At 42.5% G+C, this 26,387-nt stretch overlaps 1 protein-coding gene across 3 annotated transcripts in view; it reads right to left on the reverse strand.

Annotated features, from left to right (window-relative positions):
• Positions 1-311: 311 nt before the first annotated feature.
• The window catches only part of KDM4A (lysine demethylase 4A), a 209,963-nt gene continuing 183,887 nt past the window's right edge, over positions 312-26,387 (reverse strand). For all 3 annotated transcript variants that reach the window (XM_068118523.2, XM_068118529.2, XM_068118535.2), the window contains exons 19-22: positions 23,710-23,880; positions 23,279-23,398; positions 23,093-23,185; positions 312-2,115 (exon numbers count right to left, since the gene is read on the reverse strand). In XM_068118523.2, the coding sequence (XP_067974624.1) occupies positions 1,945-2,115; positions 23,093-23,185; positions 23,279-23,398; positions 23,710-23,880 (555 nt within the window). In that variant the 3' untranslated portion in view covers positions 312-1,944. The remainder of the gene's footprint in view (positions 2,116-23,092; positions 23,186-23,278; positions 23,399-23,709; positions 23,881-26,387) is intronic.

Genomic DNA, 26,387 nt, shown 5'->3' on the forward strand with positions numbered 1-26,387 from the left:
GGAAGAATGACAAAACTGGTGCATTTGCATCTCATTTGAACCACACAAGCACATTCTTGGCTGCAGTTAAGAGGATGTCATTGTGGGGCGCAATTAACATAAATCAACGCAATAAAGCTGGACGTTACAGGCAATCGGGGAAAACAACAGACCTTCCAGTAAATTATAGGCCAAATTCACAAATTTACTGCATTTGCCTAAAGGTATAGCGGTTCATTTGAATTCCAAATAACTTGAACCCTCGCCAAACAAGAAAGCCATTTGAGCATACAAAAATTACGGACATAAAAATGGTCAATACCACAAAGACAATCGATCACCGTATTTTATTACCACACAGTGCATTACATACAGAAAAAATAAAGCGAAAATTGGGAGGAAAATGAACAATAGCAAGAAAACGGCACACGGGTTTTCTACACGGACTAAAGATATTACAGCAAATTGTATACAGCAGAAAAGTCGAGTTGACAATTTATAATTCTAAATAACATTGGTTACACTAGGCAAGAGCGCCAACAATTCCGATGAGGACTGGCAGTTCCACATTTCAGGGGTCACCCACCAGAAGCAAAACTAAGCTCACGGCATCCTCGCCACAAGGGGCTATAGCAAGAAAGAATGCACAACCAAACACAAAAATGGGACGACTGCTTATCACAGCAAGGAGGACGGGTTACAAAGTTACCTTAGCCTGACTGTTATGTATTGCATGTTAAGAAAAATGGAGGTGTGGCAAACAAACAAAGAGATAGTCATCGATTGGGACTATAAAATATCATGAACCAGAAATCTCACAATAACTTGATCTTCATATAAATTCAGTATGAGATAGCAGGAGATACATATGCAATCGAAGGAAAGACTACATCATTAAAATTGAGCTAATCTGCTAATTTGGATTGCACCGACTTTCTGTTCCAAATCTGAACATGGGATAATTCTGAAAGAAAGAAAAAAAGTGTTTCATTGCCAAGAGACATTACAAAGACCAAACCCTAAAAATAGCCCATGGCCAGGTGAGATCGAGGATTAACAAAAACGTAGCAGTAGGACAGTATGATGAATATTTTATACAAAATATTTAATGTTACAATTAAATTGAATGCAAAAAAAAAGTAATAAATTAACCGAAGCATTATAATAGATGTGCACAACTGATATTTGGAAATATCCCCAAAAAAAAAAATGGCAAAAATACGAAGGCTTTTATAAATGCACGATTAAATAAAATAAACTAAAAGCTCCCAATGCTGAAGAAAACTCGGAATTCATTTGTTAAAATGTACTAATAGCCTGGCAAAAGCTCTGAACTACAACTGCTGTATATTCTATGTACAACACCTCGCTGACAAGGTGTTACACAAAAACTATTGTCTTCACCACATCACCCACTTCTTAATGCTTGCACCATCTCCTCCTGCCCCCATCCCACCACCTCCCCTTCCCTCTTTCTTTCCCATCTCACTATCTAAAAAGGACGTCAAAAACAATAGGACACCACTCATACATGTAACAAAAACATAGAAAATAAAAACTTATCCCTGCACAATTACAACTTTCCACATCAATGTTATGGAGAAAGGGCAATTAAAAGCTCCAATAACCTTTTCTTCATTGATGTGGACAACTCCAAAATGCTAATTGCTCAGGATGCAATTATTCATGCATTCGCTTTTCACTCCAAGAAAAGCCATGACTGCTATCAAAATGTAAAGTTGGCAAAACCTTTACAAAATGACGAATCATGCATCAAAGCCGAAACTTGAAAGAGCAATGGAAGAGCATGTCAAGCAAGCAAAGATGAGATACGAGCCAGCGACGAGGTGAGAAAGGACAACTCTTTAGAAATTCTGACGTTAATGGTAGAGCTCCACTCCAGTGTGGAAAAAGCAAAACTATGTTACAACTGGGGAGCATCGTGGATGCTATTTTGCAAACACCCTATGTTGCATGTCGAGACCGCACAGGGAAGGCGTTATCGAGGAAGTGGAGATCTGCATGTTCCACAAAGTCTCCCATATACTTGGGGTTGACCACACGCTGTCGCTTGGCTTCTCGGACGACATCATCCCCATAGAAAACATCGTTGAACCGCATGCTTGATGCTTGAGACTGGTAGGAATAAATGTAACAGAGTGAGGGGGTAGAAAGTTCACAAATGAAAATGAGTCATAAAACAGGGTTACATTTCAAGTAAAGTCTGATATTTAAGGGATGAAAAAAGTATTTAAAAAAAAGAAGAAGAAAGGATTTAATGAATGTGAGGATTAGGATAGTATCGCAGAATAAATGGCAAATAAAAAAGGCAATATTTAAAGATTTCATATGGAGGAGAATACAAAAAAAAATAAAAAAAATACAAGTCCAACATAAATCTATGGCAACACAAGAAAAAAAGGAAAGCATTCACTAAAACTTGATTTAGCTTATCAGGAGGATGCAAGAAAATAAATTAACTGCATAAAAAACCCCCCAAAAACAAACAAACCAAGTATACAAACTAGAATGGAACTCAGTAGAGAGCATATCTCCACCTGGTTGGCCATATCACTCAATGGTGAAGAATCACTTTAAAAATTATATTAGCTGGATCCGGATCCAGATCTTCACCAAAATTGAATCGATTCTTTGTCACACACACAACCTCTCCAACAGGTTTCGTCAACATCCGTCCATAACTTTGAGATATCCTGCTATGTATCGTTTTTGGCCCTATCTCCCCCCAATGGTGAAGAATCACTTAAAAAATTATACTAGCCGGATCCGGATCTTCACCAAAATTGAATCGTTTCTTCCTTGTCACACACACAACCTGTACACCAGGTTTCGTCCAAATCCATCCATAACTTTTTGAGATATCCTGCTATATGTTGGTTTTAGCCCTTTCTCCCAATGGTGAAGAATCACTTGATAAATTAAATAATTCTCATATCCGAATCCAAATTCAGATCTTCACCAATATCGAATCGAATCGTCCTTGTCCGACCCCCAACCGGTCCACCAAGTTTCGTCCAAATCTGTCCACAACTTTTTGAGATATCCCACAATGTATAGTTTTGGCCCTATCTCCCAATGGTGAAGAAACACTTTAAAAATTCTATTAGCTGGATCCGAATCCGGATCTTCACCAAAATCAAATCATTTCGTCCTTGTCACATACGCTACATCTCTGCCAAATTTCGTCCGAATCTGTCCACAACCTTTTGAGATATCTTGTTCACAAAAGAACAGAAAAGCAGACAGGGATGAAAACATAACCTCCCAGACAAACAGACAGGGGTGAAAACATAACCTCCATCCACCTTCGGTTGCGGAGTTAATAACTTAAGTATAAAGAAGATCACTAACAAAATAGTGTTGTGGTTTTGAGAGTGTAAATATAACATCATTAAAGGTTAAAGGTTTGCCCCCATAGTTTGTACACAAGCAACACGTAGGCCCATTTAGGATATTAGTTATGTCATAGTATGTGTGAGGATAAGGCCATTTCCCTAGTATCATCTGCGTTGTGTAAAAGAAATAAGTTTAGGTCCTTTCATTTTGCCTCCATCCTCAAATTCCACTTCTATGGGCAAACTGGATCCCGCGCCCCATTCGGCTAATCCACCTTGTTTGTTACGCTTTGGCCGCCAGCAGCGTTAGCTGCCTTTTGCTCGCTCCAACTAGTCGGGCGGCCACGTGGTAGGCCTGAGAGAGGGAGGAGCGCAGCGTCGAGGTTGAAGCGGGGGAGACATCAGCGGTAAGGGCCACCAGCCAATCAGGGCTCGGGTGACATGGCGTGAGGGGCGTGGTAAGGGTGTGCCTATATAAGCACGCGCACAAAGCCCTTGAAGAGGACTCGCATGTTTGGGCTTGTGCATGATAAAGGACTCGTGCGAAAGGACTTGTTGGGAGAGCGCACTGTAAGAGGGACTTGCACGATTGCACTTTGTATGAGAACGTATGCGACAGGACTTCTGCGGGAGCGGCGCTTGCTATTGAACTTGTATTGGGAGCGCCTATGAACTTGTATTGGGAGCGCATATAGCGCCGGTTCATCTATTACGTGCGACCGTGGTCGCAAGTAACCGCCCAGCCAGCCTTACCGTTCGCCCCGTAATTGTCCGATCCGCGCCAACGACACGCGGGGAGCTTCTGCCGCCCTGACCATCTTCTTCGTGGTGCGAGTCGGGGACCGGAGTGAACTGCCTGGATGCCATCATCCCTGACCATCCACCTGACCATCTGCAATCCCCGTGTGAGTGTGTCTGAGTGTGAAACGGGCCCGTGTCCTGGGATAAGTTAAGACTGTGATAAGGCTGCACTGTGTGTTCTTCTTATCATTGTACAACAACAACAACAACAGGCATTTTAAGGCCATTTTCCCTGCAAGAGTGGGGGTTAGCCTCTTCTCATTGTACATAGTGTAATAAACCAATTGTTATTCCTTGTTTCGTCCTGATTCGACCGTATCAGTGATTTCCTCCATTGGGTAAGCGTGGCACGATCAGAACCGCTCAGATCGGGTTTAGTCATTGTTAACGGCTTGGGTCACGGCTCGCTATCGCTTGGCGTTTCCACCTATAACCGTGATTTGGGCGGGGCTCATTTCCTTGCTTCCTAGGCGGCGTTGGTACTTAGGTAATAGGAATTCGGCCTACAACCCTATTTAACGCCGTCCGGAAGGAACGTCATAGCCCCGGATCCCGTCGGCTAGTCAAAGACAAGGGGACTAATCCCCCCTTGGTAAGGGGAAAGGCCGACGAGGAGATCCGCAACAATAGTCTTTGCTATTTGTCAGTGAAGGCTGAGTGTTTGCTGCTCTCCCAGATAAATAACTGCATGCATATTACTTTGATGATTTGACGATATCCTGCTACAAGATACAAGACATTTGATTGCATTCACACCAAAAAATACATTTCTAGATAAAAGCTAGGATGTAAGGATACGAGTGCAGGAAGAATCAATGAGATTCATGGAATCCGATTTTAATGGATATTGTCCAGGAAATGTATGAAGACAAGTAAAGATACACATTCAAAGTAATCCGCCCCCATGCCAAATAATTAAATATCCCACAGCGCGGCATTGCCGGGGTGCCTCCGGCGCCTGGCAATACCGCAGTGCAGCTCACAGAGAGTGGGAGGGAGAGGTGTACAATACTTGATTGATTAATTGCATAATTAAAATCAATAAAAGATTATCATAAAATATTTTCTTAATCAATTGGCTAATAGCATAACTAAACCACTAGTGCTTCATCCGAAGATGTATCTTTTAGAAATTTAATTTTAAAATGTCATTAATAAAAAATTAAATAATTAATTAATCAATAAATAATTAATCAATGAAATGATTAATCAATAAATCAAAAATATCCTTTATGGCCACATCACCTGGTCACTGTCATGTCCAAATATTAGCTTCCTAGCTCAAAAGGTGCCTGAGATATTGCCCAGATGAGAAAGAAAATAAATAAATGATTAATAATGAAAATAAATAAATAATAATCATAAAAAAATTAAATAGTTAATCAATTGGCTAATGGAATACATAAACCACCACCATTTCATCAGAATCTGTAACTAAAAAAAAAAAAAAAGTAGTCATTAATCGAATAATTAAATAATTAATCGATTAATTAATTAATTGATTAATCAATAAATCAAAAATAGCCTTTGCAGCCAAATCACTTGGTCATTGGCATGTCCAAATATCAGCTTCCTAGCTCAAAAGGTGCCTGAGATATTGCCCAGATGAGAAAGAAAACTAGAGCTTCCAGGGAAGCAGAACTCAACTGAACTGGCTGGACAACTTTAAAGTAGGTCGGGTCTCACATGCCAAGTTTGATGAAAATTCGTCAATATATGTGGATGCTAGATTGTTAACATCGTTTCAGAGCTGGAAACAATATGGCGGCCTATGGCGGCCATTTTGACAGATCGGGTTGACATGCGATAGCAACCTACCTTGTGTGGTAAGGGTTAAACATTCTAAGTTTGATCCAAATCTGTTAATATTTGTGGACGCTAGAGTGTTAACGTCGTTTTCATGGCCAAAAACAAAATGGTCGCCTACGTCCGCCATTTTTCAACGGATCGGGCTGAAATGTAATACCAACCTGGTCATTGGGGTAAGGATGCTGCATGTCAAGGGTGTACTTGTTTTTCAAAATATGAAAAATAGGGTCGTCATTACCGAAAATTATATTTTTGTCAATATTTCAGTAATCATTGACAATGATACAACAAAATGAGGTGCTGAGACCCATGTTTTGAGGGTCTGCAGTACTGCCCAGGATGTTTCCAAAATTATCATACATTTCACGACCCCAAATATGCAAATTAGGTGCCACCATTAACAAAATATTGAATTTGGTCCATATCTTGGGCAGTATGATTAATAGCAACACTAACAATGTGTCGATACATATGTTTTGAGTTTGAGGGTATACAATATTGACGAAGACATTCATGAAGAAGTCCTGCATGCCAATTAAATGGAATATGCAAATTAATAACCCCCATTGCTGAATTATTACAAAAATATATACATGATAGTATCTCAAACGAAAGATCCATATCTATAGTGTAGATCCATATCATTTTGGGTAATTAATTGTGATTAGCACTTTTGAAGCTTCACTCGACATAGACAGAGTGCATTTTATTGCAACATGCGAAAACTAGTGGCATCCTGGCATAACTGTTAAAAGCTTGTCCCGATATACACACAATGTACTCTACCGCAACATGTGAAAACTGGCAGCATCCTGGCATAGATGTTAGAAGTGAAGTGTCTCGCTCTCTTCGATGTCTACCCTCCACGGGATGTCGTCATAATGGGATGTCTGGATCAGCTCGGTTCATGTCTATAAGTGTAAGATGTGGCTGGTTCGACTGGATGGCCTTGTGCCCTCGACAACTTCGTGTTAAACCCCGCCAAACCCTAGTGTGTCAATGGTTGTCACAACATATTACAAAAATGTCAAAATCCAAATCACGAGCTCTTGATAGTGCCACAACTTGGTGGGTGGTCTAAGGCATCAAGAGGTAAAAAAAAAGAAAAAGGTGTTCTGTTACCCTTTAGGCATTTTTTGTTTATTTGGTCCATTGTACCTATGAACTGGGACATCTTGCTTGTCCTGTTGGGTCACTCATATATTCACCTGTCAGACGTGGGAAAGTTTGACCACACAGCCTTCCATCATCTTGGTAGCGTTCGACCATCGTCAATAGAACAGCAAGGTAATGTGTAGAACGGAGACCATTTTGCAATGAAATATTAGCATCGAAGTTGTCCAACACCACTTTAACAAGACCATATTTGGCATCCAGATTCTTCTTTAATTTAGGATTATTACTAGCTGCTGTGGGCTGCTTATGTTTTGAACCACAGCACCTCGTCATACAAACATGCTACACGAAAGTCATAGAACTGTCCAATGAGATATTTCTTGCTCAGGACTACTCCAAGTGCCACTGGAAGAGTAGTGGGTTGATTGATTACCACATCCGTTATTATCTATCTATAATTCCAGTAATCTCTGTCTGTACGTTTGTACGTTTGTACGTTTGTCTGTTTGTCTGTGACCGCTGTTTCTCGACAACTACCGGTCCGATATACTTGAAACTTGCCAGGTATATTGCTGGGGACCCGAGGATGTGCCTTTTCAAGGTTTGAAATTAATCGGACAAGTACTTACCGAGCTATGGCGATTTAGCCGTTCGCCGTTCGCTTTGCCGTTGCGAATGGACCAAACCATTCATGTAAATAGAGGGGGGGGGGGGGTTCTGTGGTCGTTCGCTTTGGCTTTGCGAATGGACCAAACCATTCATGTAAATAGAGGGGGGGGTTCTGTGGTCGTTCGCTTTGGCTTTGCGAATGGACCAAACCATTCATGTAAATAGAGGGGGGGGTTCTGTGGTCGTTGCGAATGGACCAAACCATTCACATCGAATCATCGAATCACATCGAATGGACCAAACCGTTCGCTTTGGACCAAACCATTGCATGTAAATAGAGGGGGGGGTTCTGTGGTCGTTGCGAATGGACCAAACCATTCATGTTTTTTTTTTTTTTTTTTTTGGCAAGGAACGGGCACCCACGTACGGGCACGTCCTAGCTTATATATAGTACGGGCATGCCCTAGTATTTCCAATGAGAGTAGCTGGCATGGTACTGTTAACCTTTACATACAGTTTTGATAGCAATGACAGCAAAGTGGAGCTCAACTAATGAAGTGTAATGTCCATGTCAATGCCTGTCTAATAGCAGTGTTTTTCGGAGGCCAATTGTTTTGATTCATGAGCAATGTGGTTAGCCACTTTCTCTACAGCGATGTTGACATACTCATCCTTATCAGTTGAAGCTATGTGCAACAGGCTTGATGCCTTGCTCCGAAACACAAGAAGACTGGCAAGACTGACACCATTTAACACAATACCTGAGCCAAAATAATTTGACAACTTGGCGACTAAGGTCCAACAAAAGAGAGATGTCCTACCACTAGATAAATACAAATTATACACTTCTGTGTTTCATGCACGTGAGGATTCAGCTGTAATTGCAGTAAAGTAACGGTTGATGTGAAGGCTGCATCAGATTCTGCAGGTGGGCCTCCCAGCAGCTGCTTCGACTGAATGAAAGGCCATGGATGACAAATGGAAGTCCTTATGGTAGTCCCCTCCCCCACACCATTTCAAAATATCCTGGTTCCACCCATGTGTCTGAGAAAGCAGAGGGCCAGAAGACTGAGAGGATAAGGATCCAGAGGGGTGACAGAGTAGAAGAAGAAGTTAAAACAAAACAGGCCACCAACCTGTCCGTGATGTGAGAACAAATGGTCTTATGCTTCTACTTCATCATGCGAGATGTCAAAAAGCTGAGAGCTTTAGTTCAATACAATCCGTAAAAGACAAGTGTAAAGTGGGGGGTTTGGTCAGGGGAAAGAGCATCCATCACTGTTCCATTAATCTATGGACAAAGGCCTTGTAAACCGAGACCAGTTTTGAATTGTTTCATAAGGTAACTTGATGGAGGATGTCTGGTCTGCAGCTCGCTATTGGAGACCAGCTTTACTTTTTCGTCAGCCTAATAGATCTTGGCTGATTATGAGGTCATTCATATAGGCGAGATTTGGAGGCAAAGACCGATTTACAACATTCTGGATTATCTCGGAGTTTGCGGTGATTGTGTTTGGGGTTCTAAAAGGTCCAAGAAGATATAAAGGGTTTGAGAGGTCTCAGGGTTCTAAAGAGTCTGAGTGGCCTTGAAGGATATGAAGGGTATTGGGGGTTTTAGGAGTCTTAAAGGTCTTAGCGAGTGAGTGGATGAAGAGTACAGCCTTGGGATTAGCAAGCTTCGGTTCTATGGTTTACTTAAGAATGGAAGCAATTGAAAAATAATGAATGGTTATTAAAATATGGTGCAATCATAAGTCCATTAATAATCCATAATAAGGATAAATAAGTAACAATATTATGGTAAAATTGCATTACCAAAGAACACAGGACTTATTGTAGAATTTGATAAGATGGTGCCTTCACTGCTCACTCAGTAAAATGACACAAATGATAAGGATGTGCATCATGCTTTCTGTGACAACAAAATGTGATTATATGGACGAATTAAACTAAAATTTTGATGGGCAACATGGTTTTTACCCTGCGCACGCAAAGCGAAAAGTGTAGTTAGGCAATTGGTTCATGTCCGTCTGTTTGTCTATCTGCCTTATCAGTTTATGATCGAGGAACAACTTATTTAAATCAAAAGTTGTATTTTGAACACAAATCGGAACATGAATCAGAAGACCAGTCTTTCGTTTTACCATACTTTGGCACCAAATTCATCCTGATCGCGCATGCACAGAGAGGAGTGAGATAATAATTTTACTCTGCCTGCCTGTCAGTCGAACAAAATTGAAAATTATTCCAAACAGGAAATTTAGTTTAAGGGACGTTACAAAGGACACAAATAGACACGAATAACGAATGTAATGCGTAAGATAGGTGATGTAATATACACTGGGGAAAATGGTGGTTAAACCAGGAATTAATTTATTTATGCGACTTTTACAATCTACATTTTATTTAAACTTAATTTTGCACTTGAACAGCGTAGTACACAAATTGTCTGTCATAATACTTCCAAAAACCTAAAGTGTTGCAGTACTTCAATTTAAATAAAGGTTCAATTGGGTGGTGTATAAATGTTATGTTCAGGACTGCTTCTGAACTACTTTAACAGCACGAAACATCCGGATTTTTTGAAGCGATCGTTAAAATCATTATGCTATTAAAATTGAAGTAACGCTGTGTGGGGAATTGTGTCTATGAACTCTCCAGTTGTTTTTCTTTTTTTACAGAAAAGATGAGACTACCAAGTAATCTTGGCATCTCAGAAGAATTGTTGCAGACTTCTTAAAGAGTCTACAAAGCAGAGGGTAATAAACACCAGAAAGGACATACATGTAGAACTGCATCAATATCAGCAACTAAACACTTCAATGATTTTTTTTTTTTAACCACAATGGGAAGAGAAACCAAATGCAGAGAAAAAAAATAAATTCTTCACCAATGCAAAGCAAATGCAGAAATTCAAAGCATGGCCCTTCACAACCAATCAATGCAATCTCCTCCTTGCACAGCTCCACCCACATCAGAAACATGCTGCCCTACTTTGACAAAAGGAAGCAACTGCCTGAAAGGAGTTTTCTTGTAAATGAGGAAAATGTGTTTTTCTTTCTGCTCTCTTTGGCAGAAATGCCAAATATCAGAAATGATATCTCAGAAATGGAGGGTCGTGTTACTTTATTTTGTGTACGAACGTGTAGAGCATACCTCAAAATCCCAAGAACAAGTGATAACTCAATTTCGACAAAAATGACAGTTGCTTCCTTTTGTCAAAGTAGGGCAGCATGCTCCATTTACCACGCACCATTGCAAGTGCCGATTTCACAAAAGGCATTTCAATTTAATGTAATTAATCATAATTAAAATTAAGCACTTCAAATTAAGAAATGAAGGATCAAAATCACAATGTGAAGACGGGAAATCTTTAGTTTCTGTAAGGTTACACTTACACTCCGGTTACACTTCATCTCCGGAAAGTCCACAACATCATCAGTGAGCAATGGATTAGTAGTAGGCATATTTGAAGCTGGACTTGTGAAAGTTACGAATCATTGATTTTGGCCTACAGTATTTAGATTTTATTACTCGAATTCTATTTTAGAAAGAAAACTTGGAAGAAAAAAAATACAAAACTAACAACTAGGAAGAATCTCAAAATGCAAAGCCTGTCCACATCCAATTTGAACTCAAACTAAACTTAATAAAAACAACAGTTAAAAATAATTGTACATTTTATAAATTTGTGTATTTCCCATTTTCTCATAATAAAGGCTTGTTGAAGATTTGATGCCAAAATTTCAAATGGTAAAAATGCTATAGCTTGGAGAGACACACTGAAGCTCAATGGGTAAAAAAAAATAAACAAAAAAATAAACACGGAAGTGATTTTTTTTTAGAGTCGGTCTCGCTCTTGACACACTGCGGACCCGCTGATAAGACCTATTTGTCCTCACTGTGACTTTTCCCTTTGACATTTTAACCCAATTATCAATTCATGTTCTTCATATTCTCATAAATAAGGGTTTGTTGAAAATTTGATGACAAAATCTCAAATGGCAAAACGTTATAGCCTGAACAGATGGCCATTATCATCATGTACCATTATCAATATAATTATTATGTACCATTATCATTATTATAATTACTAGGGCATGCCCGTACTATATATACATCTAAAATTATATCCCCCCCCTCTATTTACATGAAATGGTTTGGTCCATGAAATGTTTTGGTCCATTCGCAACGCCAAAGCGAACGGCGAACGCTTTACATGAAATGGTTTGGTCCATGAAATGTTTTGGTCCATTCGCAACGCCAAAGCGAACGGCGAACGGCTTGCGAGTACAGTGACAATCCCCCCCCCCCCCCTCTATTTACATGAAATGGTTTTAATTAGTTTAAAACATAGTTTAACGCCAACATAGCGGCAACATAGTTTGCCAACGTGAAATAAATGAATACGCTCTCAAATGTGCCGTCCGAGGCAGAGTGTGTTCGCCACGTTCGGCACACGCGATAGCTCGCTGCTCTCTGATTGGTTGAATCGTTTTTTGGACATAGCTCGGTAAGTAATTGTCCGATTAATATGAAACCTTGAAAAGGCACATCCTCGGGTCCCCAGCAATATACCTGGCAAGTTTCAAGTATATCGGACCGGTAGTTGTCGAGAAACAGCGGTCGCATACACACACACAGAGATTACTGGAATTATAGATAGATGTATCATCATTATAATTCTTATGTACCATTATAATCATCACCATTCTCAGTATGTACCATTATCATTGTGTACCTTCATCATTGTGTACCTTCATCATTGTGTACCTTCATCATTGTGTACCTTCATCATTGTGTACCTTCATCATTGTGTACCTTCATCATTGTGTACCTTCATCATTGTGTACCTTCATCATTGTGTACCTTCATCATTGTGTACCTTCATTATTATTATCATTACATACCTATTAAAACATACTATTAAATTAAGTACCATTATCTATACTAGGACGTGCCCGTACGTGGGTGCCCGTTCCTTGCCAAAAAAAAATAAAAAAATGTCTTCCATGGGCGTGCCCATGGGCCCGCCCGTAAGTGCGTGATGTGACCGTACAATGAATGTATCGTCCCGACGCCGCAGCTCGGATGGCGCTGCAGTTAATCGGGCCTGTATCGGCAGAGTTATTATAAACGTGTACTACAATCGATCGTACCTTACAGCGTCTGCTCGCCACGTTCAGCATCAGTACGTCGTCACTATGACTATCCGTAAGTCCGGAAGTGACGTCCTCATTTGACTGTCCGGAAGGTCGCATATCGCAGTTACGATGAATCGCAAATTAGTTTTAATTAGTTTTAAAACATAGTTTAACGCCAACATAGCGCCAACATAGTTTGCCAACGTGAAATAAATGAATACGCTCTCAAATGTGCCGTCCGAGGCAGAGTCTGTTCGCCACGTTCGGCACACGTGATAGCTCGCTGCTCTCTGATTGGTTGAATCGTTTTTTGGACATAGCTCGGTAACTACTTCTCCGATTAATATTAAACCTTGAAAAGGCACATCCTCAGGTCCCCAGCAATATACCTGGCAAGTTTCAAGTATATCGGACCCGTGGTTGTCGAGAAACAGCGGTCACAGACAAACAAACACACAGACACACAGACACACACACACACAGAGATTACTGGAATTATAGATAGACTAGGACGTGCCCGTACGTGGGTGCCCGTACGTGCGTGCAAAAAAACATGCGTGCAAACAACAACAACAAAAAAAAACTTTGAAACCACGTGGCAGTAACGACCACAGAACCCCCCCCCCCTCTATTTACATGAAATGGTTTGGTCCATTCGCAACGACCACAGAACCCCCCCCCCCTCTATTTACATGAAATGGTTTGGTCCAAAGCGAACGGCTTGCGGAGTTTGGTAAAGAAATCGCCATAGCTCGGTAACTACTTCTCCGATTAATATGAAACCTTGAAAAGGCACATCCTCGGGTCCCCAGCAATATACCTGGCAAGTTTCAAGTATATCGGACCGGTAGTTGTCGAGAAACAGCGGTCACAGACAAACACACACACACACACACACACACACACACACAGACACACACACACACAGAGATTACTGGAATTATAGATAGATAGCGCCAACATAGTTTGCCAACGTGAAATAAATGAATACGCTCTCAAATGTGCCGTCCGAGGCAGAGTCTGTTCGCCACGTTCGGCACACGTGATAGCTCGCTGCTCTCTGATTGGTTGAATCGTTTTTTGGACATAGCTCGGTAACTACTTCTCCGATTAATATTAAACCTTGAAAAGGCACATCCTCAGGTCCCCAGCAATATACCTGGCAAGTTTCAAGTATATCGGACCCGTGGTTGTCGAGAAACAGCGGTCACAGACAAACAAACACACAGACACACAGACACACACACACACAGAGATTACTGGAATTATAGCGGTCAATTATAGCGGTAATACGTTCGGCACACGTGATAGCTCGCTGCTCTCTGATTGGTTGAATCGTTTTTTGGACATAGCTCGGTAACTACTTCTCCGATTAATATTAAACCTTGAAAAGGCACATCCTCAGGTCCCCAGCAATATACCTGGCAAGTTTCAAGTATATCGGACCCGTGGTTGTCGAGAAACAGCGGTCACAGACAAACAAACACACAGACACACAGACACACACACACACAGAGATTACTGGAATTATAGATAGATAATACGCTTGTTTGCATTTTATACTTGAAGGCCTTCATCCTCCAACAATCCACGAGGTCAGGTGTGTGCGAGTGTGTGTGTGTGTGTGTGTGTGTGTCTAATGATCTTTCCCACCGATTTGTTGGCCAGCTGTCCTGACTCCACCCACAATTGTAACTTCGATGCATACACAAGATGATTCACGAATAATATACTCAACATCAAAAGAAACTCATCAAATCTTTAGAAGGACACTCATTGAAATCCTCTACACAAAAATGAAAAATATTTGAACACAGGTAAAGTTCAGCTATCTTTACTAAACACATGTCGATAAAGAAGAGGTTGCTTCAATCACAAAAAACAAAAAGCATGAATATCACAAGGGGTGATACAACAAGTCACAGCACTGCAACACAAAGGCACGCACCTGAATACAGTCAAAACAAAATGACACAGGAATGGACACAACACTCCTAACAGTCAAGGACAGAATGACAGCAGTCCTCAATATCGTGTGTCCTCCCTGACCTGTGATTCAGGCTGTACACCACTGACACATGCTCTGTACCAGGCGTCTGATGTGGTCCTGGGGAAGTCTGTCCCACTCCTCCTGCAAGCCTTGAATGATCATTTACCGATTGACAGCCGTTGATCTCCTCGATGCAAGACGTCGACCAAGCTCATCCCATAAATGCTCAATGGGATTGAGGTCAGGGGAATAAGGCATCCAAGGCATCACTTCAACACCCTGTTCCTGGAGGAAGTTGGTGGTCAGGCGAGCAGCATGGGGTCGAGCGTTATCCTGCTGGAACACTGCGATGTCAGGATGAGCCTGAAGAAATGGAAGCATATGAGGTCTCAAAACTTCATTGACATAACGCTGACAGGTGAGATTGCCTTCGATGACGACCAAAGGTGTCCTAAAACGGGTGGAAATGCCGGCCCATACCATCACACTGGGTCCTCCTCAACGATTGATCTGGCGAATACAGCATGATGCATACCTTTCCCCACCTCTGTGCCATACCCGTTGACGCCCATCAGCAGCATGGAGGCAAAATCTGGACTCATCGCTGATCAAGACTGCACTCCACTGTTGCTGTGTCCAGCGGCGATGCTGCAGACACCATCTTAGTCTGTTCCGCCGATGCACTGCGTTAAACACTGGACCTCTGCAAGGACGTCTTGCCACCAGGCCCCGACTTCTCAAGCGCCTCCACACAGTAGACACTGATGCGGTTGTTGTGGCGACCTTTTGTCACTGCAACTGTTTGCATCGCAGGACGGAAACGATCACAAAGATGCTGCAGCACAATCCAGCGGTCTTTGTTTGGGGTGGTTACCCGTGGTCTTCCTCTTCGTGGACCATCAGTCACAGTTCCAGTTTCACTGTAACGCCTGGCCAGGTTGGAAATTGCAAGCTGTGAGCAACCAAGACGTTGGGCAATTGTTCGCTGGCTTACACCAGCCTCAAGCATCCCAATTGCCCCTAAACGATGTTCAGATGTCAGGTGTGGCATCTGAATTTTCTTGTTGTTTTCCCTGTCAGAAGCCTCTAGAGTGACTAGAGACAGCAGTAAGTGAATGTCTAACCACGAGAACTGAAGGATTTCATTATGAGGGTCATTATTTAAAGGGAAAGATCCCTATACAGAACCACTCAAGCATGCCATTGTTGATCAACCAGGTGATTGAAGTGAAGTTCCCGTTACATAACCAGCCATTACAATTGAAGAAACGTGTTTATAAAGCTGCACATTTCAAAAAATGAAAGTGATAGGTTTATTTTGATGTTCAGTTTAGAATTAAGTTACGATAATTTCGGAACACAATTGGGCGACTCATAATCACATATTCAAAAATTACACGGATGGGCAAACAACTGACAGTCATAAACCATGACCAGTCGGACATCCACTTCCTGTTTCGATCACACTTTCCGTGAAGTCACTAATGGCATATATTTCAATGAGGTAATGAATAAATATGTAATGACGATACAAAGATTTGCCCTTTTGTTTTGAAGACAGGAATAAAGGGGGAGGAGGATGTTGTGTCTGCTTGAGGAATTTTGGTGGGGAGGGGGGCTTGAAGACAAATTTCATCCGAATGAAAATCTTACAGCCACCATGTTGGTGCTCACTGCCATGTGAAGGCAAAGATGCCTCAGAACTGTCATATTCACAATCTATGCATTCCCTATGTGCTGCAGTCAAGTTTGAATGTATATGCATATTTATGCTTCACCCATTTGTGCCTCATGCATGTTCATGCTCAACTCATGTGTTGCATCATCTCCACATGAACCCAGTGTAATCTCCGCTGGGGCTGCTTGACTTCCCTTTGGGCGGTGAACGTGTGTGGATTTATGTGACAAAAGCACGGTTTTTTGTCGTTGCACAAAGTGTTTCAAAAGAAAGAGAAAAGTGATTTTATCACTATTCTCTCCTACCTCACCCTCTCACCCCTAATCTTCCCCTCCCCTCCCCTGTCCTGTCACCCGATGCTCCCCCTCCCTCTTCCTTAACGGTATGGACCTCAAACATCTGGGGTCTTTGCTCAAACCTCATTGATCTCTCCATACAGGTTGCTTCTGACAAACCAGACTTAATCTGCTTAAAAGAAACTTTCCTCCGTCAAGAAGTCTGATTCATTAATATCTCTTCCCGGTTACTCCCTCCTCCAGTATGATAGACCTGAGCCTCGTCCAGGTGGTGGGGTTGCTATCTTTATCAAAAACTCTCTTCCTCACTCGCTCTGCACTGCCCTCTCTCCACCCCACCCCCAGGAGTACCTCTGGCTATGGTTTCCTCTCTGCTCCCACCTTTTGTTCATATGTGTTCTGTGCGGGTGTGGGTACCTCTCTCACCAGCCATGTCGTCTCAGCAAAGGACTTCTGCGACTCATTGGGACTGACACAATCTGTCAATTTCCCGACCAGGATCTCAGTCAACGGAGTATCTTCTCTTCTCGACTTGGTAATGACAAACTTCCCTGCAAATGTCTGCTGCTCTTCTTCTGCTCCAATCGCTTCTTCTGATCATTTGCTTGTTAAAGTGGATATCTCTCTGGCCATTCTCAGAGAGCCTCCTCAGCGACGACGAGTCTGGCATTTCACTCAGGCTGACTGGCATTATCGTCACACAGCCATCAATCATCTGGACTGGTCTCCCATCTCTACTGCCTCTGACATCAACTCTGCCTGGGAATTCTTCCAAAGTAAACTGCTCTCTCTCTCATGCACAGATTTATTCCATCTCGTCTTCAGTTGTCATACCCTTCCTCCCATCCATGGTACACTGAATGTAGTGGTGAGGCAGTTGCCCTGAAGCAACTTGCCTTTGCCTCTTGGAAGGCTAATCAAACTGAAGGCAATCTCAGTTCCTTTCACAAAGCTCGGAACAAGTGTGTGTCTACTCTCAGGAGAGCCAGGAAGGAATCTCTCTACTCTAAAGACTGAACTCGCAAACCTGTCTCCCTCCACCAAATCATGGTGGCGTCTGGTCAAATCTGTGTCTGGTGTTTGTTCCCCCTCCATCCCCTCCCTTACCTCAAATGGCTACACAGTTGACACCGCACGGGACAAAGCCGAATGCCTCAACTCTGTGTTTGCCTCAAAATCTTGTGTCCCAAACCCATCTCTCTCTGTTCCCACCTTTCCCAGTCGAACCCAACTGCTCCTGGACTCTGTGACCTTCTCTCCTGACAAGGTGGAGAAGTTTCTGTCAAACTTCATCTCTGATTCTGCAACTGGACCAGAAGGCATCAGCCCACGGGTCCTAAATTCCTGCTCTGCCACTCTTTCACACCCTCTCTCAATTCTCTTCACCCTCTTTTTTGCTCAAGGTCACCTGCCATCAGCTTGGAAATCAGCCAACATTACCGCTTTACACAAGAAAGGTGCAAAAACAGATCCTTGCAACTACAGACCAATCAGTCTGCTCCCAATAATCAGCAAGGTCATGGAATCAATCATCGCTTCTGACATCAAATCCTTCCTCTTTTCCAATGGCTTGATCTCGGATAATCAATTTGGATTCAGACCAGGTCATTCTACTCTGGACATGCTGCTTCTGCTGTCTCAACAATTGATGGAGGTCCTCAATGCCAAACAGGAAATCAGAGCCGTCTCCCTTGACATCTCTCGTGCCTTCGATACGGTCTGGAACCCCACCCTGCTCCCCAAACTCTCCTCGTATAGTATCCATGGAAACCTCTAGTCTAGTGCATGGCTTGCAGAGTTCCTTTCTGTTCGCAGTCAACGTGTGGCGCTGAATGGAATTCTTTCTTCTCCCCTTCCTGTTCAGGCTGGAGTTCATCAAGGCAGTGTTCTGGGCCCTGTACTTTATCTGGTCTTCATTAATGATCTCTCCGACTCTGGAAAATCCTCTCTACCTCTTTGCTGAAGACTCCACTCTCTGCCGCTCCATTCCTCATCTGTCAGATCGACAGTCTGCAACCTCCTCACTCTCTGCAGACCTGGACAAAATCACAGACTAGTCAAACAAGTGGAACATGTCTTTCAATCCTGACACATCTCACACTCTCACTGTGTCTCTCAGAAAAGACCGACTGGACAACCCTCCAATCTACTTTCTGAACAATCCGCTTGAAGAAGTTCTGTCACTCACGCTTTTGGGTCTCACTATCTGCCATGATCTTTCCTGGGAAAACCACATTTCCAAGCTGGCCTCCAAAGCCAGTCGCCGACTGGGCATCCTCAGTCATGCGAAGTCCTTTCTGGGCACTTCTGTGCTCCTCACCACATAAAAAGCTTTCATCCACAGCTCAATGGAATACTGCTCTCCCCTCTCGGCTGGTGCTCCTGCCTCACACCTAGCTCGGCTTCACGAGGTTGAAATCAAAGCATTCAGAATCATTGGAATCTCCGCGATGAAACCGATTCTGAGGGCCTTTCTCTCTCTCACAGCAGGCAGGTAGGTGGTCTTTCTGTCTTCTACCGACTTCTCTCTGGCCTTGTTCCCCCTGTTCTGTCTGTACTCTGTCCCCCAAATATTCCTGCAGGATGCACAAGATCTGCCAGCAACCCTCTTCTGGTCAAACTGCCAAAATCAAGACTCTCTGCTCACCTTCACTCCTTCATTCCTCTTTTCTCCCGCCACTGGAACAAGCATTACGCCTAGGTCCCTCGTCGTTGAAGTGATGTGAGTTGACAAAGTGGAAGACGCAAGGCGGCCATCTTGGATTTTGACGTGGCGACCCAATTTTCAATAGCGTTCTTCCTTATGCGTAGATACACCCACACACCAGATTAGAATTTAGTAGTTCGTTTATTTTTCAAGATATTTCGCTCACAAGGTTCAGACATGTATATGGTGGCGGCCATCTTGGATTTTGACGTGGCGGCCCAAATTTCAATAGCGTTCTTCCTTATGCCTAGATACACCCACACACCAGATTAGACGTTAGTACTTCGCTTATTTTTCAAGATATTCCGCTCACAAGGTTCAGACATACATGGCGGCGGCCATCTTGGATTTTGACGTGGGTTGCACCCACACACCAAATTAGAATTCGGTCCTTTGCTTACGCACACACGCACGCACGCATGTTCGCACGCACGACCGGGAAAACCATAGTCCCCCTTTCGCTCCGCGGTGTGACGGGGGACAATAAACTCCCACCACTCTCTTCAATCCCTCTCCTCCCTCCAGGTCTTTAAAACAGCTGTTCACCACCATCTCTTATCTTCCCCCATCCAAAAACTTGATCTTTTCTACCCCCCGTTAAAACACCCCAAATCCACCTCTTTAAATCCCCAACTTCTTTCCTGAAATTCCTCGAAGTGTTCCTTTGCTTTATACTGTGTACCCCTCCCTCCTCCCCCAGCCCTCCCCCTCCCACAGATCTACCGACGTCCCTGTTCTCTTCTGTTGTTGTGCTTGTGTGCTTCCCTCTCTCTCCCCCTCTTGTCTCCTGCTCCCTTCATTGCATGTTTTCATGTTCAATGTGTTGGCTTACACAATGCTCGATTCTTGATACAAAAAAAAAAAAAAAAAAAAATTTCAGTGTTGGTTTAAAGAATATGGACACGAGGGCTGTTCCAGGATAGTAAAAAACCATAGTAACAAACCTAATTCATGCTCGTCTTGCCAGGTAGGCCAGAAATAGCCACTATGTCAAGCTCGCTGCCAAACTTCGGCAGCAGACTCCCGTAGCAGGCTCCCGGGGTTCAGCCAACTCTTCCAGATCTTTGCTCATGTTGAAGATAGTGTTGACCCAGCTACTTCGCTAGAACTAGTGTCATTTCAGGCAGACCCTCTTTCAAAGCACTCGTACTCAAAGCACTTTCCAAAGCACTCGTAGAGCATCTCAACTGTGTTTATATTTCTAACCCTGATGTCAGATCGAAGCATGTCTGGAATCGCCTTCAAAAAAGATTTGGCAGCAATGAAGCAGTTACACAATCGTTGCTAAACAAAAGCTGGAACGTTTGCCTCGAGTCTATCCTCATGACCGCAAAATTTTGCAGAGGTTTAGCGACACCATCAAGGAAATAGAGCCTGCCAAAAACGATGGCTCAATTCCCAGACTTGCAGCTTTGGATATATGTCTGTTCCTCAAACCAATTATAGCAAAGCTTCCACCTGAACTCGTGGATTGGTAGAGGATGAAGGCCTTTAATTAAATATAAATAGACACACAATGTCACCTTTCCACCATTTTCGATGCTTGCATCCTTCATTCGGCACAATGTGATGATTCAAAATTACCTCAGTCTGATGATTTCCTCAGGATGTGATTATGGATCATGTTATTCAGCTATTAAGGTGAAAGCTCCACTCCCCACGGAGAAAAGAATGTCTGCCTTCAGTAGCGACACTCGTCCAATGGTCAGAGTAAGCAAGACCGATGGCAAGGGTGAACTGCTGTCACAGATTGTCGAACAACGATTGCTGCACTCAGGTCACCTTCTGAAGACCAGCACCCTCATCGTCAAATGGAAGATCTGCAACAATTCTGCCTTGTTCACAGGACCAAGCATCCTCTTGCACATTGCAGAATATTCAGAGAGAAAACATTGCAATCCCGACTCATCCTTCTTTACCAATGGAAAATCTGTGACATGTGCTCTGTGAACTAATCAGTCAGCTGAGGGGTGAAGTGAAATTACATTGTTCTCACTGTGACAGCACCCAGCCGTCACTGCTCAGCAATTCATGATGTCAGTTGTGTTACCCTCACCTGACCATCAAGGAGGCCATTTATCAGTAATTATATGAACTCTGACAGTATCGGATAGGCCTCAAAAGCATGGCGAGGTGCAACCCTCGTGATTAACAGGTATACGGACATTTGTGGTAGTAGTGGGTACAGAGGAAGGTCTTGTTCCAAAATCTGCCTTATGAAGGTATTTGGAATTCCTGGAAAAATTGGATTCTGAAAACGTATGCTGTGTTAGATGACCAGTGAAATTGGTATCTGGGCAGCAGAGAACTCTGACTACGTCAACGTGCCACATAATCTAGTTTCCAATGGAGATCTACTTTGCTTATAAATGTAAGTCGAAGACGATCATTATTTTGAAGCAGAAAAGCCCAAGTGATGCACATATGTCAGAGCTAGCAGGTAGGTATTTGAGCCTGTCTTGGAACATCTCTGGGTAGTATAAAATTCAAGATGTTTGGAAAATCGGAAAGCATCAAACATTCCATCTAAATCTGACTTCATCATTTAATTATACATACACGTTCAAGCCTCATTTTCCCAATCACTACAACACTCAAATACATTATACGGTGTCTTTCAAAAAGATGGTTCTTCATCTTGGTGTTTGTGTTGTGCTCTGGAATTGCACAGGAACTGTGTATGAGAAAAGAGTGGGTCAAATGGCCTAACGATGAATCATGTGCTTTTAGTAGGAAGAGTTTAAAGGAAATTAAAATATGGATGAACTACAACAATGCGACTGTGTCGCCAATATGCCTCCGCATAGTCCCACAATGGGTAGATGCCATCACTCTGCATATGTATGGGTAGGGGATCACGTTTGTGAAGTCTCGTGTTGATCGGATAAGGTTTGTTTCTCTATCCAAGATGGCTGACAAACCACGTGACCTATGATATCATCATTTTCAAACTATATGCAACAGTGCTGTTAGATGATATTTGTAAAATTTTGCATCAATAGGGTGAGCGGTTTCAGATATAATTATTTAATATTTTCCTTCAATCCAATATGGCTGCCAAACCATGTGACCCACGATGTCATAAAGTTAATATTTCAATACAAATGGGTCATAGATCATGTGCATGCAATTTCAGATTTTTAGGATAAGGAATTCCATTGAAACATTTTTGGCTGGTATACCACTTCACCGATGATGTCATCATTATCATGCTTTTGTTCCCCATTGGGAGAACTTGACAATGTGCCAAGTTTCAAATTTTTCCGAGAAATATTTTTTTAATTATTTGCTTTTAATCCAAGATGGCTGCCATACCATGTGCCCTATGACGTCACAATTATCATAAAAACATTCTGCATGGGTGTCACTCCTACCCTGAAAGTTTTGTCTCAATCGGACATACGGTTGCTGAGAAAAACGAGGTTTAGCCCGGACGGACGGACGGACAAATAGAAAACATGCCTCCGGCGACTATGTCGGCGAAGGGATAAAAAGGGTTTCATTGTTATTTGAGTCTTAATGAAAAGAAATCAGAGTTTACCAATCAACGGTAAATGGTAGCACAAACAATCATACAGCAATGGAACCAAACTGGTTCACTACTTACCAATTTTGAGCGAACTCTTTTCGGTAGCTCCTCGTCCAAGGTGTAAACATCCTCGCGTTTGGTGGTGAGTTGGGAGCCATCTTCAAACTCAACCTGTAAAGGTAACACAGAAGGAAATAAACATGCAGTGTGGCAAACGTGCAGCTATGCATGACGGAAAGGCAGAATTTAAGCTCCTTGATGTACCTGAAACACATGCACTGTATGCATGGCAACAAACTTTGCACTGTAAAGATGGGTGTCTGTCCATTGCACCTGTACAACATCATTTGGGGCTGGCGGGCCATATTGCAGGCAGTTGTGGCTCTGTGGAATAGCAAAGTTCACTATAAGTTATAATATTGCTTATGTATCACCACAACTGAGACAGGCAAGAACAATTCTCCTTGCAAAAGCAAATGTCAGCGGTTGCAAAACAATAAATTTACCTTTCCCTTTTTCTTAATCCTATAATGTTTGTTCGAAAAATAACGAATACAAAGTCTTTACAAATCCAGTTGGTATTTAAGAAAGTAATAAATTGATTTGTGGTTGCTTAAGGCAGCTGCAAATTAAAGTTTTAATATCTGCTTTGAGACCAGTATTAATATGTGCTTGGATAGAGAGACAACACCCACCACAATATCTCCAGGGTATAGGTTGTCACTGAATGACCCATCGTCAAAGTTGACTTCATAAAAGACCTGTGTCGACAAGCCAATGACCTCACAGTGGTAGTATCTGCTGTTCTTGTGCTTCGATATGACAGTCTGGCCGATTGTCACATCCTGAAGGGAGCTCAGGTTTCTCTGTCCAAAGACAAGATGCAGAATCAAAAGGAGATCTTAACCTACCATCTTCACAGATTGCCCGCAATAAAATAAAAAAACAGCAGCAATCCTCCGTCACATGACGAGGCAAAAAAAAATAAAAAATAGAACGGCACTCAGTAGAGAGCATATCTCCACCAGGCTGAACAGTTTACGTTAGTGTATCCCCTTGATTGGCCGAATATGGATTCAGACCTGAACCAAAAGCTAATTGGCTTGTTCTTGTCACTTACGCAACTCATCCACTAAGTTTTGTCATAAACCGTCCACAACTTTTTGAAACATCATCTATATATTGTTTTTGGCCCTATCTCTCAATGGTGAAGAATCACTTGCAAATTTTCAAAAATTCTCATATCCGGATCCAGATTCAGATCTTCAAAATTTAATCGATTCGTCTTTGTCAAACACCCAACTTGTCCACCAAGTTTCGTCTGAATCTGTCCATGGCTTTTTGACACATCATGCTTCATATCGTTTTTAGCCCTTGCACTCAATGGTGAAAAATCACTTTAAAAATTCTCAGATCCAGAACCAGATTGGAATCTTCACCAAAATCTAAACATTTCGTCCGTGTCACATACCGAACCTCTCCACCAAATTTCGTCCGAATCCATCCAAAACTTTTTTCGATAAACTATTTTATATATTTTTTGGTATACAGGATCGAGGCTCATGAAAGAGCTAACACAAAATAAATAATAAGGGGAGCTACATAATAAGGGGAGCGGTAGACAAGATTGGGAGAGAAGGGGAAGCACACAAACACAACATTTGAGAGCAGGGACATGGGGAGATCTGTAGGAGGGAGAGGGCTTGGGGGGAGGAGGTGTGGGAAGGGAGTGGGGGTGTGAGAAGTATAAAACACAAGGATACTACAAGGACTTCCAGGAAAAAAGTTGGTATTTCAAAAAAGTGGATCTGGGGTGAATTTAGCGGGGGTAGAAAATATCAAGGTTTTGGATGAGGGAAGATAAGAGATGGTGGTGAACAGCTGTTTTAAAGACCAGGAGGGAGGAGTGGGATTGAAGAGAGTGAGGGAGTTTGCTCCAGAGGCGGGAGAAAAGAGGAATGAAGGAGTGAAGGTGAGCAGTGAGTCTTGATTTTGGCAGTTTAACCATAAGAGGGTTGCAGGCGGATCTTGTGCAACCTGCAGGAATATTTGGGGGACAGAGCCCAGAGAGAGCTGGGGGAACAAGGCCGGAGAGGAGTCAGTAGAAGACAGAAAGACCACCAACCTGCCTACGGTGAGTAAGTGAGAGGCCCTTGGAGTTAGCTTCATCGTGGGAGATACCAATGATTCTGAAAGCTTTGGTTTCAACAGCGTGAAGCCGAGCTAGGTGTGACGCAGGAGCACCGGCCCAGAGGGGAGAACAGTATTCCAGTATTCCTGTTCACAGAACAGTATTCCTGTTCACAAACCAACAGACAAATAAACTAGAAATCGGTCAGAGACCGAGGACTTGCCGGAATAAAAAATATGGCGGCCAAACCACATGACCGATGACGTCAACATTATTTGTTTTCTAAACGAATTTATCCCTAGATGACGCTCAACAAATTTCATCTTGATCGGATGAAGTTTTGTGCTTGTCGAATTATGACGCCATAATGGAGGCACCTATGACATCATTGTTAACATGTAATTCCCCATGGAGAGTTCTTTACAATGAGCCATGTCTCAATTTTTTCTATTCAGTACTTTTGGAGGTATAGAGGTGCAAAGTTTTTTGGTTTTTCCAAGATGGCGGCCGAACCACGTGACCGGTGACGTCATCATTATTTTTTTCTCCACCAGTTTATGCCGACATGGCGCTCAAGAAATTGCATCTTGATTGGATGAAGTTTTGTACTCGTCGAATTATCGAATTATGACGTCATAATAGAGGGCTTGGGCCGAGAGAGTTAAAAATTGGGCACAGTCTATTCCAGGGCAAGCCACATATGTGTGTAAAGTATGGCGATGCTATGTACAACGATGTAGACGTCGTGCTGTGCACAAACAGACAGACAAACCAACCAACCAACATACTTGCCGGAATCTTTCCCGGCAAGTAACAAGAAAGACGTCGTGCAGAGCACAATACTTGCTGATTCCACCCTCCCCAGCCTAAAAAGGCACCATGAATACATCAAATTGTAAATTTCATTAACACTAAAATTGACAATCTTAATCAAAGCACCGGCCAATGGGATGAAAATCGATTATTCAGATGAAAATGGATGATTTTAGAAGTTGAACCTTGAGTTGACCTTTGACCTTTTGACCTCAAAAGTATTTGCTCTGTCAATTCAGTGTTGCACTATGCAATTGCTGTTTTATTTTAAAGTTAACAAGTCAGGAGACGACGATGGTTCACGAGTGAGCGGTATTCAATGACAAAGAATGAATGAATGATCGTTTTAAGGCCATTTTCCCTCGCTAGAGTGGGGGTTGGCCTTGCGGGCCCCATGACAATCATGGTTCCCTGTTTGAGGCAATGTTT

Source organism: Myxine glutinosa, chromosome 1 (assembly GCF_964187855.1).
Source record: "Myxine glutinosa chromosome 1, kmMyxGlut1.1, whole genome shotgun sequence".
Taxonomy (NCBI): Eukaryota; Metazoa; Chordata; class Myxini; order Myxiniformes; family Myxinidae; genus Myxine; species Myxine glutinosa.